The sequence below is a fragment of the Protopterus annectens genome, chromosome 5.part0 (assembly GCF_019279795.1).
Source record: "Protopterus annectens isolate FY-2018-M chromosome 5.part0, PAN1.0, whole genome shotgun sequence".
NCBI lineage: Eukaryota > Metazoa > Chordata > Ceratodontiformes > Protopteridae > Protopterus > Protopterus annectens.
In genome coordinates this window covers 875,936,401-875,956,988 of record NC_056735.1, presented here as the reverse complement: position 1 = coordinate 875,956,988, position 20,588 = coordinate 875,936,401, and the positions used below count along the sequence as shown (strand labels likewise).

At 44.9% G+C, this 20,588-nt stretch overlaps 1 protein-coding gene across 2 annotated transcripts in view; it reads left to right on the top strand.

Annotated features, from left to right (window-relative positions):
• Positions 1–20,588, top strand: part of SPCS2 (signal peptidase complex subunit 2) — a 278,999-nt gene that overhangs the window by 79,548 nt on the left and 178,863 nt on the right. The window contains exon 2 of one of the 2 annotated variants that reach the window (XM_044072674.1): positions 1,085–1,165. In XM_044072674.1, the coding sequence (XP_043928609.1) occupies positions 1,085–1,165 (81 nt within the window). Of the gene's footprint in view, positions 1–1,081; positions 1,166–20,588 lie in introns of both variants that reach the window. The other variant, XM_044072673.1, reaches the window with a different exon arrangement.

Sequence of the window (20,588 nt, the reverse complement as noted above, 5' to 3'; positions counted from 1 at the left end):
TGCACAATTTTTGCTTCACATGTCCAGTAATCATCTGGCAGAGTGCACGTGATCCTAATTTTATTGTCTGGGTTTCTGACTCTTAGAGTGGCTGTTCAGCAGGAAAGCAGCCCTTAGGCTTGTCCCTGTTGATCCCTCCTAAATCTGGTGACATTGTGATAAAAGTTGGTGAATTATACTTGATTCTAATTATTGCCATTGTTTATTATAGAATTCTTTTACTTCAAAAAATGCTTATTACTTACATTCTCTTACTCTGTCGATGTCTTGTATTAGTAGTACTAATATTTTGTGTCCCTGATTTAATTCTGGATTTGTCCCTTATTTATTGAGAGCTATGATGCAGTTGTTTATATAACCAGGAATGTCTTACAGTAAAGTGAGAAGAGGCACAGGGAGCATTCTTTTGGCTTTTCTCCACATATTCTGTGTGTTAACAGTTATATGCTACTCAGTAAAGGTAATACCCATATATTAATGTGAGATGCAGTTAGCTTACAATGACTTCTCCAGTTATACAAATTTAGCATAAAACTCGTAGCAAAAACATTACAAGACTTTCGTTAAGTGCTTTAATTCCTTACCATAAGGGAACTTCATCAGAAAGAATTCAGTTAGACACATCATTTAACACCTGACAGTAAAATCGCATGACGCCACCATCCATGAAAGTGCTTAACCAACGTAATAAGGAAAGTTTTTTTTTAATTTTGATGTAAATTTGTTGTCGCAGTTCAGTGTACAACTGATATGATGATGTATGCTGGCAGTGGGGTTTCATAAGTGTTTGTAAGCATGCTGTTAAAATAGATTTACTTAAATATGCTGACTCTCTTTAATTGTCGGGGTAAACTGCTACAGTGGGCTGTTGAAAGGGATTGCTTTGGCAGTACCCATCGATAAGGATAAATTATGCAATATGGGGTTAAATTCTGAATTGCTGATTTAAGTGAGAAGGTTCTTTGTCACTTTCTGTGTAGTCTTGTATTTTATTTTGGGTGCTGGACATCTTGCACTGTATTGTTGATTATTTACATGCTGAAGCTAGTAGTAACTACCCTTCTGTTTCTTTATGTCAAAGTGGAAGATTGATGAAAAACCAGTTAAAATTGACAAGTGGGATGGAGCTGCTGTGAAAAACTCTTTGGATGATGCTGCCAAAAAGGTATAATTGTTTTCCTTAAGTTTAAAAATTGTCTGTTTACAGGAACAGTGGTGTATGTAGTAACAATAACAGTGACCACCATTTATATAATTGTAGCACTTGTGTATAACATTGGGAGGTAGTTGCCAGCTTTTGTGGCATATGGTCAGTGTTTATGACCATGGTGCCTCTGATCCTAATATGAGAATGGGCTGGACTGCCAGATGGTGGGCAGGGTGAGGCTTTTTTTTTTTGTTTTTTTTTTTGTTTTTTTACTACCCCTGTCTGAGGACTAACCCAGATGAAAAATCGGATGCTGGACCCCGACTCCTGTGACCCATGATTTAAAGGCAGGAGATGCTGAGAAGCTGTATAGGTAGGCAATAATAGAAACATGTTTACCATAGTGACATCATTGAATACTAACCCAGTGTGGCAGATAAAGGACAAGCAAGTCTCCGGTGTGTGCCCTTAGGAAAATAATTCCACTGTAAAAATCAAGGGGGAAAGGGGTAGTATGGGTTACAGAACCATTAGAGACACTGGATGCACAAGTGATGGGTGCCATTTGTATGCCAGAAAACAGGAGGTGGTTGAGCTTTTGACCAGTCAACAAAAATATCATTCATTAGACTTTTGGAAGCTTTTAATGTTAAATTGCTTTTTTACTTTTAACAATGACCTTTCTGTGTTACTCAGTTTTGTCTAGGCACTAGCAGTTCTGCTGTGTTGCTTTAAACTTGGTTTGTCTTGCTTATAGTCTCATGAGACTGACTGAAGCAGTTTTTGGCTCCTACCTCAATGTCTTGGGTCTTGACTTCATGGCAAAAGTCAGAGCTGCTGCTTTCTGCTGTTCTGTCCAAGTGATTTCAAACATCAAAGTGCAGTCTCCAGTGAATGGAATAACTGGCTCTCTCACAGTATCAGTAGTTTGTAGTTCATTTGTTTTACATGCCACAATGTTAGAGGTGCTCACTTGAGTGCATGAACCCTTGTTGAGAGACACGCAGATGCGCACACACACCTGAGATTGTAATTTTGATCTTTTTTTTTTAGCATTTACCTTGTTCCAGTTATAAAGCTTTACTTCCATCGTATCCTTCTCCCTTAGACTTTATCATCTTTACCACATATTTTGGACGTCGTAACTGTTTGTGGCATAGTAGTATTCCTGATTTTGTATGATGTAAACGTGATGGATTACAGTGCCTCATTAAACATACTTGGGACCCTGGTGACATTTCTGGCTGTAAAGTTTGCAAAACTTCCCTAACCACCCAGTATTATGGTGGGTCCCCACTGAACCCCTAAGTACATGGCAGATTACCTCAAACGAAGAGCCATCTCCCTTGTCAGTTTGTCAAGGCATCTGTGGATGATCATAAGTAACATAATGCAGTGTACTTGTGAGATTGAACCACTGAACAGATGTAGGCTATGTGTTTAGAAATAAAAAGCTGTTGAAGTGGCCTAAGCAGTATAGCCCCTACGCCCTGCAACCAGACAGTTTAACAGAGGTCTGGGAGTTTCTCTCCCTGCACCTGTCAAGAGCTCAAGTAGAGCTTTATTCAAAAGCCACTTGGAGAGAGTAAAGCATTCAGAGTTTTTTTTTTTTTTTTTTTTACCAGTGAAGTGAATGCTGCTTTGGGGGGGGGGGGGCCAGCCCAGCCCAGCCCAGTGGAACTGTTGGCCACCTAGCTATCTCACAGGGTTGGGCAGATAAATCCCCATTGGTGAAAGCCTTCCACTGTTTATTTTGTGAAGAAAATTCTGTATATAAAAAAAGAGAAAAATATATTATTTAAGAAACAATGTTCCAGAACTGTAACTTTTCTAAGGTAGTTTTTATGTTTATGCTTATGTGAACTTTTTCTTGAAGAAAATTATTTTATTTTTGACAGAAATGTTACATATTTATGAAAATTGTGCTCACTTATGGGGACTGTTGGTGGTTTACTTACCTTGGAAACATTTGTTCTCTGCTTTATTCTCTAACTCATCCAGGTTCCATTATCTGCCTTTCATATCTCTTCCTCGGCTTGCATAAGGAGCAACTGAAATTTATGGGAGCTTTTGGGTGTCAGGCTGGCTGCTGTGCTGCCTCAGCTGCTGCTGGGTGATCATGCCCATCTTTTTCCTCCCAGTCCTTTTGGTGTAGCCTTTTTAGTCATTAATGACCAAGGGATAGCCACTTCCTCTGCAGATGTAGGAAAGCCCTTGTCTAGCAAGGGAGAGCCACTTTTGTCAGTGTCTTCACTTGGTTAGGTTGGCAATGCTGATGATGGGAACACCATGCCAAATAAGAGTCTCTTATCGCAGAAAGTGTACTAAATGAGAAACTTTCAGTCTCCTGTTTCTGTGGGCAAAGCAGACTCGCTGGAATTTACTAGGGAACTTGTTACTGCTTTTTTCATACCTACTGTTTCTTCAGGCAAGAAAAGGAAAAGTGTTCTGTGGCACAGAAGGAGTGTTGTGATTTTGGGAGATGCTTAAAGTTGCCACTCCTCCAGTCTTGCCTGCTTTTAGAGAATGTTGGTCTATCAGCCTGCTGCTCCCAAGAAGTCTGACAGGTTATACAAGGTACCTCAAACACACAGGTACCTGTTTTTCTTCTCCTAAAGCAGGCCTGTGAATGATTTCTGTACACAAATCTGCTTATGCCAAACCGATTACGACTGATATGGATGGGATAGCAATGGATATGTTGATGATTGAGACTGTTTTCTTTCTGGTTCTTTAACTTTCAGAATGCTAAACTCGAGCTTGTATGTTATTTTAACCATTTGAGAACATGCAGAAGTCAGTGATTAACCTTCCTTCTACGCTTCAGTGACACCTGTTTCTTACGCGAGTAAATGTATTGTAAAGTGTGCTTATGATGCTGCCAACCTTTTCTTCTAGAGCTGCTGCTTCTGGATCAGTTTTTGAGGAGATTTGTCTGGATTTGTTCTCAAACTCTCTGCAGATGTTAAAACTGACATTTTAAATTATTTCTTAACTAGAGCTGTTCTTTTGGCCTTTCTGTACCCTTCTGCTGCAGAGATGCTTAAGAAATGTGATGAGAGGTAAAGTGATTCAAGGACTGTCATATTGCTAGCATTCCTTTTTCAGAGCAAATAATTTCTCCTTCTCCTTGGCTCCCTTTTTCAGTAAACCCTTTAAGCAAGAAACCAAGCTGGGTTTCCTCTTGCCCAGAGAACCAGACCATTCAATTTCCTCCCATCCTATGTCACTTTGTCTCCGAGTATGTCGACCTCCTCCTAGGCAGTTTCAATACAAGAATTTTCCTGGTTCCCAGACCAGAAGGATCTTAAAGGCCTCTGTGCCAGATCTTTCTTTTCTGAAACATTTTGTCAAACTCTTCTCGTCAGTATCTTGTACCTCTAATCCCCTTTCCCCCAGCCTTTTATGGTAAACCTGGTTCCAAAAGGTGCATATGATCATATTATTGTTGCAAAGCATTTTGGCATTTCTTAAGATTTGCTATCTCTGACTTTTTTATATTATCAGGTTTTTGTTTTACCCTTTGAGGATAACCTTGTTGTGGATAGTTCAGAATGCGTAGTTTCATACATTGCTTATTGCATACATTAAGACATTCACATTTTTTCTATATTTGGGCAATTGCCTTATCTTTGTCGACTTTTTTACAGTTATCAAGAGTCTTTAGCAACTGTTCAGAAACTTCTCTGTGTAAGTTTTCACTTGTCAGCTTTCAGATGTTTTCTGCCATCCCTTTTCCCAGAATGATTTTCTAGGAATGTGTGCTAGTCTCTGCCTTGAGAAGAGCTTTTCCTCCTCCAATGTGTGCTAGTCTCTGCCTTGAGAAGAGCTTTTCCTCCTCCAGGCAAAGTAGACATGTTTCAACAGTTTTCCTCAGTTTTTTTCTAGTCAGTCATGCATCCGCAAGGAAGTTTCTCAGGATTTTGGGGTTAATGGCATTGATGGCTTCCCCATGGCCAAACAAATTTTGAGGTGAAATACAGTGCTACCTCAGATTAGTCTGGACTCTTGGACACCCATTTAGGTCTTCTGTTCTTGGGTTTAATCTCCTCCATTCAGTCACCACAAATGCTTCAGACCTAGAGTGGGGAGTTGTTTCCAAAGGTGTGAAAGTGCAGATTCTGTGAGATCCTGTAGACAGACAAGCATTGGCAGTTATCAATGCTTTGAAGGCACTGAATTATTCTCTTGTCCCAAAGACCCCTTGTAAGTCTAAACAAGACAGCACCATGGTGATTTGTTACCTAAACGAACTTGGCAGACTTGCTGTGATAGCCTGGGAAGTAGCAACTCAGCTCAGTTTGACCCTTGGGTCTTCCAAGAATTGATCAGTCTGTTTGCCTTCTTTCAGAACATACAACTTAAGAAGTATTGCTCAAGGACTCCTTGCAAACAGGCATGGAAGACAGAGGTCTTATTCCAATGTTTAGGAATGGTCATATGACTTTCCACTGAATTATTTATTTATTTATTTTTCCTGCCGGAGTCCTTCCAAAGATTCAGAAATACTGTCCAAAAGTTATAGTGATGATTCCCTTTTGGCCAAGGCATCAGTTATCCTCCCTTCTTTTCAGTCTAACCAATGCTAATTGCCACAAAAATCTTCACATGGTGGGTTTACTCACAGAAGATGAGGGAGAATTTGATGCCTCCTAGTCTGAAAACTCTCTTTTTAACTAATTGCCTGGATAATAGAATTTGTTTTTAGGACCTGAATTAAGCACTAGAGGAGGTCAGAAAACCTGCTACTCCAAAGTCACATGTGCAGGTGACAACTTTTCTAGGTGGTCCCCCTCAAAGAACCAGGATCCTTTTTCAGGCCTAGCTGTCTCTGATTCCTAAATTTGATGCCTTTTGTATTCCTCTATTAAGGTATGTTGGTCAGCCATTTTTGTTTGTTTGCCCTATGTTTTCCCCTTCTAACTGTAAACAGCTTTTGAAAAGGGTGTTGTATAGTTGTTCAATAGGTGGCTACTTCCTGCACTTCGCAGTTGAAGCTTACTCTGTCTCTGTTTGAATCATCTCATCAGACTGATTGGAATTTTTTAACTTGGAAGACTGTTTTACTCTTTGCTTTGATGTCTGTTAGAATATGAGTTACAAGCTCTTATGGTGAGGCAGCTCTGGCTTGTTCATAATGAGGACAGGGTTTCTTTGAGATAAAGTCGTATCTGTATATTTAAACTGGTAACAGAGCTTTCTTTAAGCCACACTTTTAATCTTCGCAGTCTTCTTTCCAGACACCCAGGAACAAAGGTGAAATAATTCTTTGCACTCCACGTGTGTTTAGGCAGGTCAGATACTACCTAGACAAAACTTAACTTTCAGGAAGGGTGATCAGCTGTTTGTCTGCCATGAAGGTAAGAGAGAAAACCAGTATCAAAATGGACCATTTCCAGGTAGTTCTCATGCTGTTGCCTTTTTTTTACCCTTGCCATCATAAGCTACTTCTAGGCAGGGTTACAGCCCATTCCACAAAGACTTTGGCTTCTTCAGTAGCCTTCTGGAAAAGAGTGGACTCCGTGTTCTAGAGGCAGCAGCATGGTCTCATGTTCACAATTTTACAAAGCACTACAAACTGGATTCCTTTTCCAGGTCCAGGACAAGCTTTGCTTGGGCCATTCTCCTGGGGCTCCTGGAGTTTTAGTTTACAGGCTGCCTCCACTTTTGCCATTCTAATCTATGGGAATCTACCCGTATCGCTTAGAGCATTGTTGCAGTAGTCTGTTTCTGAAAATCGTACAGTTATGTAAGCAAAATTGCCATAAAGGTACATGTTCTAATAAGATCACCGTTGCATTAGTCTTCCCTCTCTCTCCAGCCACCCCCTCCCTTATCTTTGTTGTTGTCAAGGTGTGGTTTAGTTCACAGTTTTTGTGTATAATTATTGTTTATTTCCTAGCATTGTTTTTCAGGGCTCTTGTCTACCACTTGGGCTGAAAAAAATGCTTTAATACTTTTCTCACTCAAACTGCCTTTTTATTTGCAGCTCTGCTTGGGCTCCTGGCAGAACACTGGGAAGTCACCTAGAGCTCTTTGAAGCTGGCTGATCACAAGGGTTAGGACCCATATAGCTTACGCTACTGCAAGCGGGATTTATTAGAATATCTACTGTTATGGTATGTTTACTTGCGCATCTTTATTTTTCTGATGATTCTGGTGTTTAGCTTGTTAGAAATCTTTTAGTTTTAAAAACACTCTGATAGCCAAGTTATTTATCTTCAGAGATTTATCGTTTTTTGGGGTTTAGTATTTCTGGTTGGTTGCTTTCAGGCATCTCTTGATTTGGCAGGTATGTTTTTCTTGTGCACCCATTGGTGACATAGGCCATGGAAGTTTTGTAGAAGTCCCTTTGTGCTTATTGTCATCCTAAAAAGAGCTCCCCTTAATGATGCAGTTGAACATTTCAACAGCACCTTCATAAGCATTCTTAACTCCCTCGCCCCTCAACGAACAAAAAGAATAAAAAATAACCATGCTCCATGGCTCACTAAATCATATAAAATTCTAATGAAAGACTGAGACAAAGTATGTTACCACCTGGCTAAAGAATAAAAAGTGCATAAATCTTCAGTTATAGAGACAACTCCGCAATCAAAAAAACAAATATTGTTTGATTAAAAAAAAATCATACTGTTCCTACATTCAAGATGACCACAAAACCAACCCTAAGAAATTCTGGTCCTCTGTAACAGCACTACATAACCCAGGAAATAAAAATAATCCCAGTCCATACTCCAATGTACTACCTTCAAACAGCCACTGAATTCAACACATACTTCCAGCCTAAAAGTAAACCCAACTCATCCACCCCAACTCACTATTTCTACTAATACCCCCAATACTTGCCTCTATACCCCCCACATTACTCTCACACACAACCAACCCATCACTCCTAACCAAAAACCTAACCATTCCCAGCTTACTTTTCGGCCCATCCCTTTATTAAAAAAAAAATAAATAAACTACTACAAAAACTGAAACCTTGCTCAGCCGCCCACCAAAATACCTAAAGCTTGCTACAGACGCAATAGCATTCATACTTAGCATCTTTATTAATAGATTCATAGCTGAATCATGTCCCTAACCTATGTAAATGATCACACGTTATCCCTTTACATAAGGTAGGCAACTCCACTCACATCACAAACTTTCATCCTATTGCAATCTTGCCCCCCCCCCCCAGATTCTAGAAAGATGTGTGCACCTACATCTCCACCATCGTGCACACAACATCCTACTTTCCCACACTCCTCATGGTTCTAGACCTACACACAGTACCTCAGCAGCCTTGTTGTCTTTCATGGACTCTGTCAACAAAGCCCGTGACACTGGCAAACTAGTATCTGCAGTATTTCTAGATTTGTCCAAAGCATTTGACATGGTATCTCATTTGACATGGTATCTCATCCCAAACTTCTTAAAGAACTTTTCAGTATTAACTTATCCTCCTCACTTCAGTGGTTTTTCTAGCTACTTAGCTGACAGGCAGCAAGCAGGAAAATAGCAGGGCTCTGTCTCCCCATATAACGTCACCCCTACAGGTGTACCTTAAGGATCCATCCTTGGCCCATTACTTTTTAATGTCTTCATCAGTAACTTACATACATCCTCCTGTGAAAGCAGTTTAATCCAATATGCAGATGACTCCACTATCATCTGCGTCGACGCATTAACTCACAACACAACAAGCTTTCTCTTCCATAGAAACATGGCTCTCCAATGCTGATCTACTGAATGCAAAAAAACAAAGCTCCTTCTCTTCACCCACAAAACCCATAGCTCCAACAAAACAAACTTCAAGGTCTTTACAGCCAACAATACCAACATTTAATTGGTTCAGCATACCAAACTACTAGGTGTCACAAGTTTGACCTACACATTCTAAATAGTGTAAAAAAAAAAAAAAAAAAAAAACTAGGCATGCTGTACAGGAGTAAAAACATCCTCGCAGCAGTTAGGTTTTCTTGTCCTCACTGTTTTCTAACTAACTTGCAAACCTCCCTAAGAAAAAAAGCTAGAAAGCTGCTATAACAAAATTGCCAAATTTGTCATAAACGCAACCCCTCTAACTCATCGCTGCAGTATAAAGAAAAATTATCAATTTCAACAATTGGCTAGGCTTCTGGTGTCATTCAAAGGGGATCCAGTGTTTGTCAGCCTGGGATGACATGCTCAGCAGGCCTCGTTGCTTCGCAAGAGATGGCTTGCACCTGTCACCCCTAGGCTTTTGATTACTGGCCAAGGCTCTTGCTGCCTCCATAGTGCCTTTTTTAGGCAAGGCTCAAAAGTCAAACCCACCTCCGTAAACAGCGCAAATAAAAAAAAAGAGGGTTATGCTACTCAATGCCAGGAGTTTTAAATCTCAAAATGCATGTGCTCTAAGCACTCCTCAGTATGGAGAACGTAGACATCTGTGCAGTAACTGAAACCTGGTTCAAGGCTCCACAGAGCACCCCAGCACTACCGGGCTACAACTCATACCATACATTTCTGCCACAGAACATGGACCGAAACACAAAAGGAGGGGGTGTATCCATATTGATCAAGGATACCTACACCTCCAGGATACCTCAGAGATCATCCATGTGCAACTAACATCAGGCAAATCTGCAGTGCAAATTGTGGCCTGCTACAGATCACCACCACTCCGCCTTTCTGGAGACACTGGAGAACATGAAGGTCCTACCGAACACCCTGATATTGGACTATTTCAATTACCCTACTGTTAACTGGGAAAACTACTCCAATACAAACTCCCAGGTCCAGCGCTTCCTGGAGTTTATCAACTCAAATGCCCTGGATCAGCTGGTAAACTCTCCTACCAGAGGTGAAAACATATTGGACCTGGTAATCACCAACATGGGCGACAGGTGTTCCACACCAAAGGTCAACCCATCACTGGTTAGATCGGACCATAAACTAATCACTCTGGATGTCCACACCACACCACCACCTCCAACCAAGGAAACCACAGTGAAACACTTTTCTATAGCAAACTTCACCTTACTTAAGACAGAGGTGGTAAGTTTCACAGCCCGCACGCTAAAGGATAACTGTGTCCAAGATGCAGGAACCTTTACAAATGCACTCTATGGGCGCCTACAAGGATGCATGGATCATGCCGTCCCTAGCAAAACCAAGACTCACTCCCCTAAGAGAAGGAAACCAGTTTGGTGGACTCCTGCCATAAACAGGCTATACAATAGAAGGAGGAAACTAGTTCAGGAAAAAAAAGCAAATCCCAAGAAGGAAAGACATCCCTTATCAGTAAGAAACTAAGATCCCACATAAAATCCTCCAAGGCTAACTTCGAAAGAAAAATAGCCAAGGATTCGAAAGATAACCACAAAGCCTTCTTTAGCTATGTCAAGAATCGTAAGTGGCAACTCACAGATATGCTCCGAGCTAGTGCAAAATAGTACAAAATATACTGAACCCACTGATATTGCCAACATCCTGGCAGATAGATTCAGTGCAAACTTCAACCCCCTCTCACCCCCAAAAGGGCCCACAACAATACCGGAAAAGTGTAATGTCCCAGAAATCACAGACGCACAGGTGAAAACAGCCCTTTCAAAAGCCAAAAGCACATTGTCAATGGGGCCAGATGGTGTCCCAGGCTGCATCTTGCACGAACTACAGAACAAAACTAACCCCCCACCTAAACACACTGTTCAACCTCAGCCTTTCCACAGGCTACGTGCCCATAGAATGGCACACAGCAACGGTTATTCCGCTCCACAAAGGAGGGGCCACAACTGACCCTGGTAACTATCGCCCAATAAGCCTGACTAGCTTGGTCTGCAAGGCTATGGATTGCATCATCATGGAACTCTTTGGACATTGGGAACCTCCAAACACTTGACCCGACCCAGTTCAGCTTTAAAGGCAGATCATGCCTTCTAAACCTGGTTGACTTCTTCGAGACAGTCACCAAGGCCATAGATGAGGGGAAGGTAGTTCACACAGCCTACCTTGACCTTGCCAAGGCTTTTGACACCATTCCCCACTCGGGAATTTTAGAAAAACTCCCCAGCCTGAACAGAAACCCCTACATCACGGGATGGGTTGCCAACTGGCTTACAGACAGAACTTGCACGGTAAGAATAGTGGGCTCCAGAACCAGTCACAAGTGGTGTCCCACAAGGCTCGGTCCTGGGACCCCTCCTGTTCGGCATATACTTCTCAGAAGTACAGGCAAACACAGGACGGCTATGGCTAACCAAGTTCGCTGATGACTGCAAACTGGGAGCCATAATTGACTCTCCGGCTGACACGGACATTCTTCAAAAGGGCCTTACTGAGACGGACACCTGGTGTCAAAGTCATTGTCTCAAGCTAAATGCCAAAAAATGCGTAGTCATCCCGTTTAGGAAAAACAAAACACCCATGAATTACCATATAGGTGGCAGCCCCCTTAATACAGAAGAGGTAGTAAGAGATCTGGGGACCCAGGTAGATAGTAATCTCTCCTTTGACAATCATATTGCCAAAGTAGTTGGGAAATCCTTCTATGTAGCCCATCTAATTACTAAAGGGTTCACATCTAGAAATAGATGATCTGAAGTAGGCAGACTTCATTTGTCTGCAACCTGTGGGTATCGGATCCGACCTCGGATCCGAGCCGGCATTTCAAAAGCTTAGGCTCCGAGCTCCTAGCTCCTCCCTCTTACCCATAACCCCTTGCCAAGCCCTGACTGACCTCAGATTTCGTTTGCCGCTTTCAAGTTGCGACGGATTCCTTGAGCTCCTAGTGCAGATAAGTTTTCTGACAGAAAAATTTTTCAAAAACCTTAACTTTTTTGTCTTATTAGTTAGAAGTGATTGTGTTAGGCTTTCCTCTCTCTTTTTTGTTAATATTTTCTCGGGTTTTGCGTAGTTTGTGTGTGTGTGTGTGTGTGTGTGTGTGTGTGTGTGTGTGTGTGTGTGTGTGTGTGTGTGTGTGTGTGTGTGTGTGTGTGTGTGTGTGTCTGTGTGTGTGTGTGTGTGTGTGTGTGTTTTAGGCCTGTTAGGGCTTATCATGTCTGAAGCCCATAAGGCAGTATTCTCTAAATGTACCGAGTGTGGCCATAAGCTGTCCCCAGCGGATGGCCACACTCGTGTCATCTTGGGGGTTGAACACCTGTCATCTGGTTGTACCATTTGTGCAGGGTTCAACCCCCGAGCTTTGAGGGAGCGGAGGTCGAAGCTGGTTCTGGCGGGACTTCTCCCTCCAGATACCGCTTCGGCTTCTGCCCCTTCTACTCAGCAAGCAGTTGCTGTGGGCTCTCCTCCACCAGCTGGGACTCAACCTCCCTCTAAGATGCCGGAGGAGAGAGAGTCTTCTAGGGAGAGAGAGAAGAAGGAGAGGCACAGGGAGAGGCACCACAAACGGAGAGCTGAAACCTCCAGTTCGGCTCCTCCATTTAAGCGAGCCTCCCCTGTGCCTTCTAGCTTTCCTCCTCCTCGGCTCCACTCCCCTCGGTTCTCTCCTGGGCCCGAGGAGGAGGAGGCTAGCCCTTCAGCGAGGTCCCCAAGGCGGCTCTCTAGGTCCGCTTCGGTGGCCTCCACCAGATCCACTTTTTCCATGAGTGAAGCAGATATGGACCGGATGATGAGGAAATTCATCCAGGGCCAAATGCAGATGGGAGTGCTCCTAGCCCCCCCCCCCCCCAGCCGGGTGGGGCTTCGACCCCTTTTTTCACCCCTTTGGCTCCTTCTCTGACCCATACCATGGGTTCGGAGCTGTCGGCGCCGGGCAGAGTTGGATCCGGGGGTGGGTCGGATCCGATAGGTCGGAGCACCTCGGATCCGTCCCATCCCTTGAGTGCTTCGGGTACTTCGGACCCGACCTCTCTGAGCCGAGGACCGAGCCTCGGATCCGAGGGAGCTGGTGTGTCTTTGGCTCCGTCCAGGTCTGAGCACACCGGTCTCTCGGATCCGACGGTTTCGGCTCCGGCTCCGATCCGTGCATCGGATCCGGGTGGGGGTCGGCTCTCGGGGTTTAGAGAAGCTGGCTCCCCCTCGGCCTTCGACGTAGTGGAAAGGGCACTGTTGAGGACGTCCGGACCCCCGGTCCCTGCCACGGCTCCATCCCGCACTCCCTTGCAGTTGGGCCAGGCTCCCACCAGCCGGTCCCAGGGACAGCCCGCCTCGATGTCCCAAGTAGTTCCCTTGGAACATCCAGCTGCGGCAGAGTACTCCTCGGACAGCCCCCCCGATGAAGTACCTCGGAAGCGTAAGTGCAAAAGGAGGCACATGGACTCCCCCGAGTCCGTTACCGAAGACACAGACTTGGATGAAGGGGAAGGCACCCCAAGATCACCCCCTGAAGACGTCTCATTTGGAGACATTATGGAAATGTTAAGGATCAGGGGGGGTGGTCTGCCCCCAAGGCTTCCTCAGACGAGTCTGTGTTCTTGGAGGCATTCGAGGCGGGCCCATCTACCTCTTGGGTGTCCCCTCCTGCCAACCCTCTGGTGGACCTTATATCCATCAGAGCGTGGAAGGATCCGGACACCGTTGAGCCTGTACCCAAGCGTCCTGACCGTATCCTTTCCCCTCCGGCGGACCGCACTCACTGGAGCAAGGGCCCCCCAGTAGATGCCATGATGATGGCTGCAGCCACTAAGAGGGAGTTGGCCCAGGAGAGTCCCTCTATGCATCCTCCGGGCAAGGAGTCCCGCTCGATGGATCGCATTGAGAAGCGAGTTTTCAGTTCAGCAACCTTCTCTTTGAGAGCGCTGAACTACATGGCACACGTCATCAGGATGCAGCGGGATCTGATTAAAGAATACGGTGCATCTCCCCCGGAGTCCATGTCGGGTGAGGATAAGCAGGTATACTCCACCCGAATGGCCACTCTTAGAGCGGTTTCTAACACATCTATGCGGCTACTTTCTCACTCTACCGAGGGAGCCGCTAGAGCCAGCGGAGCAGGCCTAGTCATGAGGCGACAGGCCTGGCTCCGCCACTGTGATTTCGCAGAGCCCTTCAAGGCGACTTTCGCGAATGCCCCCTTTGGTTCTGCCTTGTTTGGCAAGACTGTTCGCGAAACACTGGTCCAGAGCGAAAAGGACGGGAAGACGCTGTCTGCCGTCGGAGTCCGCTTCTCAGCTCCCCAGAGGTCCTTCTCGAAGAACCAAAAGGGACAGAAGAAGATGTGGTTCCGGAAATCGCAGCAGTCCCAACCTGCTCCGGATAACCAATCCTCCCGTGGCAGAGGAGGACAGGGAGGTCGCCGTCCTAGAGGCAGGGGGGCTCCTAGAAACTTTGGGTCCAGAGAACCTTTCTCTGAGAGACCCACGCAGCAGCCCTGAAGGGTTGCCCGGCTGTCCGTCTCTGGAGGCAGTCGGGCGTTCCGAGGCACCTAACTTCTTGGGAGTCCATCACATCAGACCGTTGGGTGCTTCGCGTGATATCCAGAGGTTATACAATCCCCCTGTACAAAGTTCCCAGATCTCTCAGCCTCCCAGATGTTCCACCCGACCAAAGGGAGGCAGCAGCTATCGAAATCGAACAGCTGCTAGAAAAAAGAGCTATCCAGCACGTCCCCCCAGACCAAACCGGGTCAGGGTTTTACTCCAGGTTCTTTTTGGTGCCAAAGAAAATGGGGGACTTAAGGCCAATCTTAGATCTTTCCCTGCTGAACCTGTCAGTAACCAAGCAAAAGTTCCGGATGGTCACCCTTCAATCTATACTCCCCCTCTTGAGGGAGAACGACTGGATGTGCTCCATCGACCTCAAGGACGCGTACTACCACATTCGTATGGACAGACGGTCCAGGAGGTTTCTTCGCTTCCGGCTGGGAGCCAGTCATTACCAGTTCAGGGTCCTCCCCTTTGGTCTCACCTCAGCCCCCAGGGTGTTCACCAAGGTTCTAGCGGTGGTAGCGGCCCACCTGAGGCTCCAGGGATTACAGGTCTTTCCGTACCTGGACGACTGGCTCCTGACGGCATCATCAAGGCATCTTCTGTGCTCAGCCAGGGACTATTTTCTTCGACTAGCCCCAAGGCTGGGCATCACTGTCAACTGGGAGAAATCTTTACTGCACCCCACACAAGCTATAGATTTCATAGGAGGAAGGCTAAACACCAGGTCAATGCGAGCCTTCCTCACTCCAGACAGAATTGCCAACCTGAAGTGTCATGTCTCAGCGGTTCTACAACCATTTCCGACTGCAGCTTCGGTCCTGAGGGCCCTAGGCTCAATGGCGGCAGCTATTCTGCTTCTTATTCATGCACGCTTACGCATGCGGATTCTTCAATGGACCCTTCAGGTTCAGTGGTCCCCTCTCTGTTCCTCTCTAAACACTCCGATAGCGGTCAGCAAAGCGTGCAAGGATTCCCTTCTTTGGTGGCTTCTTTCTCCGGAGCCCCTGACAGGGAGACCTTTTTGTGCAGCATTTCCCCGAGCCACAGTGACCACGGACGCTTCTTGCCTCGGGTGGGGGGGGCATTCTGCGGGAAAGATTGGCCAAGGCACGTGGAACCCCACAGAGACGTCGTTGCATATAAATGTCCTGGAAATGAGGGCGGTGCTCCTAGCGTTGCAAGCACTTCACCACGTTCTTCCTTCAGGGACTATTGCGATTCAGACAGACAACATGTCGGTAGTCTGGTACATCAACAAACAGGGAGGAACCAGGTCTTATCCCCTTTGTCGAGAGGCCATGAGAGTCTGGGAATGGGCAATTTCCACCAAACGCTTTCTGGTAGCAACGCACATTCCGGGAAAATCCAACATCCTTGCGGACAAACTCAGTCGCACCATTCTTTCACCTCACGAGTGGTCTCTCAACCCTCAGGTAGCGAAGAAGATTTTTGCCGTTTGGGGGCAACCCTGTTGCGATCTTTTTGCCTCTCCCTCAAACGCCAAATGCGACAATTTCTTCGCTCTGCTTCCCCCACCAGGGGAATTCCCGAGAGATGCTCTGGTGCATGCTTGGCCTCCCGGTCTCCTTTATGCCTACCCTCCACTACCTCTGATGCAGAGGCTTCTGCAGAAAGCCAACAGTTTGGGGAGCAGAATGATTCTCATTGCCCGTTCTGGCCTCGTCAACCCTGGTTCCCCTTTGTATGGTCTCACAAAATCAATCCACCCTGGATTCTGGATCCGATTCCGGATCTCATCTCCCACCCTCTGGGAATTTCGGTTCCCAATCTACGCACCCTGAAATTGACAGCTTGGCTGCTCCAGTTCCATCCTTGATTAGGACTCCCGGTATCTCGTCACCGGTCAAGGCCATCTTAGTGGCAGCTCATAAACCTTCCACCAGGCAGGTTTATCGGAGTAAATGGAAGAGATTCTCTATTTGGGCGGTTCAGAGAACTTTGGATCCTTTTTCAGCACCTATGTCAGCAGTGCTGGATTTTTTAACAGATCCCTTTCATCAAGGGGCAAGTTCTTCCACGATTAAGGTACAATTGGCAGCCATCTCGCATTATCACATTGGTCATGAGACAGGTTTTGCACAATTTCGCCATCATGAGGGGAGCTTTCTCAAAGGGATTTTTTTGTTGAGGCCTCCAGTCAAGGAGATTGTACCACCTTGGGACCTATCTTTAGTTCTGCAAGCCCTTACTGCTCCTCCTTTCGAGCCTGCAGCTTCTACAGACCTCAAGTACCTTTCCTGGAAGACTGCCTTCTTAGTAGCTATCACTTCAGCCAGAAGAGTGTCTGAACTTCAGGCTCTATGCGTCAAGCCGCCTTACCTTTCTTTCTTTCCAGATAGGGTGTGCCTCAGGACCAATCCATCCTTTCTTCCGAAGGACTCTTCAGAATCTAATATCAACCAATCAATTAATTTACCTGTGTTTTTTCCCAAGTACTCAAACAAAGGAGAATACAAATTGCATTCCTTGGATGTTCATAGACAATTACGATTTTATATTCACAGAACAGCTGGTCACAGGCAATCAGATCAGCTGTTAGTCTCCTTTGCTAAATTTGCTTTGGATAAAGCAGTTTCTAAAGTCACACTATCTAGGTGGATTGCTAATTGTATTCTGCAGGCTTATGACACTTCAGGTAGACCTGCTCCTCAGAGGGTTACGGCTCATTCTACTAGGGCAGTCTCCACGTCAGCCGCCTTTAAGTCCCGTGTGTCATTGGATGATATCTGCGCGGCAGCTACTTGGGCCTCGCCTCATACCTTTATTTCTCATTATAAGGTGGATGTTGTTTCCAGGGGAAGAGCATCCTTTGGCTCAGCGGTGCTCCGGAACATCCTTCCATGACGGCCGCCCAAGATTCAGGTAGCTGGGGACTCTGTCCCACAGGTTGCAGACAAATGAAGTCTGCCTACTTCAGATTTAGAAGTTATGTACTCACCATAACGTTCCATCTGAGTAGGTGACTTCATTTGGATGCAACCACCCCCCCCCCTCCATACCCCTGACCTTTATAGAGCGAGTATTTTTGCTTTGTTCAGGTACTGTAGTCAGTATTATTTAGGCAAACTCAATCTGAGGTCAGTCCGGGCTTGGCAAGGGGTTATGGGTAAGAGGGAGGAGCTAGGAGCTCGGAGCCTAAGCTTTTGAAATGCCGGCTCGGATCCGAGGTCGGATCCGATACCCACAGGTTGCATCCAAATGAAGTCACCTACTCAGATGGAACGTTATGGTGAGTACATAACTTCTAATTATAATGCCCCTCTACTCGTCACTCAGACCTATCATAGAGTACAATGCCCCGTTTGGGATGTACCTCACAAGACACTTCCAACAGCTGGAAAGACCACAAAAGTACCTCACCAAGAGGATTACTGGTCTCAAACATATGTCCTATGCAGCCCTACTGGAAAAACTCCAGCTGTACTTAGTGGCATATCGCTTACTCAGAGGTGATCTCTGCCTGACATAGAAAGCCATGTCCAACTCGGAATTGATGGACATGCTCCACCTAAAGAAATCCAAGTCACTGCGAGCCACTTGCTCTAGTGAGCTAAACCTCACCACAACAATAAATAGAACGTGCTGGAGGGATAGATTCTTGTCACAGAGATTCCCCATGCTTTGGAACAAAATTCCTAACTACATTAGGCAGAGCCCCTCACTAACATTCTTCAAGAAAAACCTTGACGATTGGATGGGTAACAGAAAATGCACCCCTGGGATCACTTCATTGGCTCTTCTTGACAGAGGCTCAGTTAATTAATCAATGGGGCAGCGAAAGCTGACGCACTCAGGCTAGGCTTATAAATGCCCTCGGGCAGATAGCCTAGTACCTACCGGTGAAGATGGTTTGAACTTCTCCTCCAATATGTACACCTTACTACAGTGTACAGAATCATCCACAACTCACTACCTTGTCCTGCTCTTGGCCCATTAATAATCTTTTATATCCCAAATAAACATCTCCGATCTGAAGACCAACATCTCTTCACAACTTATAAACCAAAGCCCCAGGCCTAAGCCTTTACTCCTGCTCTGTGGCAAAACTGTGGACCTCCCTTCCTATCAAAACTGCTACTAACCTGCACTTCTTCAAAACCTCTAAAAGAATACTTTAACAAAGCTGGGATTTGCCCCTGTATGAGCCCAGGCTGAGGAACTCTTGTACCTTTTTCTACCTCTACTCTCTCTACCCTCACTACTAACTTTACCCTCCCTTCCTCTACACATACTCCCCTGAGGTTAGTCATACCTTTTCCACATCTATTCCTGCTATCCCTTCAGTCACACCCTACCCTTCGCTACTTGTATTGTCCTGTGCCTTCACCAGTATAATGTTACCATATTTCATGATCTGTAGAATATTAATAATCATTATGGTAATCGTCTTATGTAAATAATGCTGCATCTTCCTATTGTCAGGCTTTCCATGTAATTTATGCTTTAATACTATGACTTTATTATGTCCGAGTATTCATTCTGACAAACTAATGTGTAGTTTTTCAAATTTTGTGCTTTAATGTTATGACTTTGTCTTCTTGTAGTTTTTTATTTTCTTCCCAGGCCTCTGCTGAAAGTGGGTACCTCATGACCCAGTCGGACTTTCCCAGTAAACAAATGCCAAATAAATAAATACTGGTGAGATGATAGCAGTGGTACATCATCTAGTCAGAGGAATATAACTAGTAGTCATCCCTGGGGCTCTGCTTCCTGTCCCCCTTTGACGTCTGTTTATCTGAAGTAAACTCTAACATTAAGGGACATTGGCTTACTAAGTTTGCAGTCAACTGCAATCCCATTCTGGCACTTTGGTTTTGTATCATGACCCAAGTCAAATCATCCATGTGGTGTTTCAGTCATGGGCTCACTCTGACTTCCAAACAAATGCAGTATGGTTACCTTTGGCAAAATCATCCAGCTGTCCTCCTGGTGCATCACTGGACCCAACCCCAAACAGACAGTCTTTAGGGACTTTGGTATATGTGTTAGAAATGCAGTGGTCAAATAAGAGCTTGTTATTGTGTTGGTGAAAAGGCTGCCTGCTTTGTACAGCTTAATAGTTGGGATGTGTCGTCCAGCTCCAGTGAGTTCTTTATCCCAGTGAGTTCTTTATCCCACTTTATTCTTCTCTGATCATACCTGTCTAAGAATACAGTACCCTTTTTCGGATGCACATAAGCACCTTGATGAAAGATTCTTGACAGTAGGATTTCTGGCTTGGACATACTAAAAGTGTATAGTCTTTGGGAAAGCAGAGTTCCTCTGTATCCTGTTACTGTACCTATCTTTTCAGGAGTACAGGGAAGTCCTCTGTGTGTTTCAAGTTTAATTTCTGAAGTCTTGATATAGCTGCATAGGTAAAACTAATTCAACTAGGTGACATCTGTAAGCTGATATGGTTTGTTCAGTGTGTATAGTACAGTATTCAGCATGGGATGTACAGTGCTGGAGTTGTGTTGATAATTTTATAAAATTCAAAAATTGTCCTTTTTTTTACATTTAAAAATGGGCATTGACACATTGAGGTGGTGTATGCAAGCAGCAGTTAGTAAAAAAAAATGACATTTATGGTTCTCAAAGTTATTACAAATGTTTTAAAGTGACTTTGACTATTGGCTATATTTCCATCACTCCATTAATTTCATAAACGCTGTGATCTCCAGTTGAATAAATAGTGCCATCTTCTACAAAATGTCGAGGCAGACAGTATCGAGACTAACTTGCCATCTAGCATGCATGCATGGGTTTGTAGGTTTAATATTACAAAATATCATTAAAATATTATGTACATAATTTGCATTGATTCTGCAATGTCACAAACAGCCGTATGCTACATTCTGTTGTCATGCACCACTGGAGGATTCAAATGTTCATCACCCCACTGCTGAAGTAGCCTTTGAGCTCTATGGATTGTGTCTTGCCCAAGGCACAACAGCCTGGCAGCTTCTAAAAGCTCTGGCTCCCTCCCACACTTTCAGTCTGACTACTGATTGAGGATTTTTGCTTCAGTGGGCTGCCCAGTCAGAGTGAAGAATCTTCACTACTTTCCAGCCACCTCATGAAGG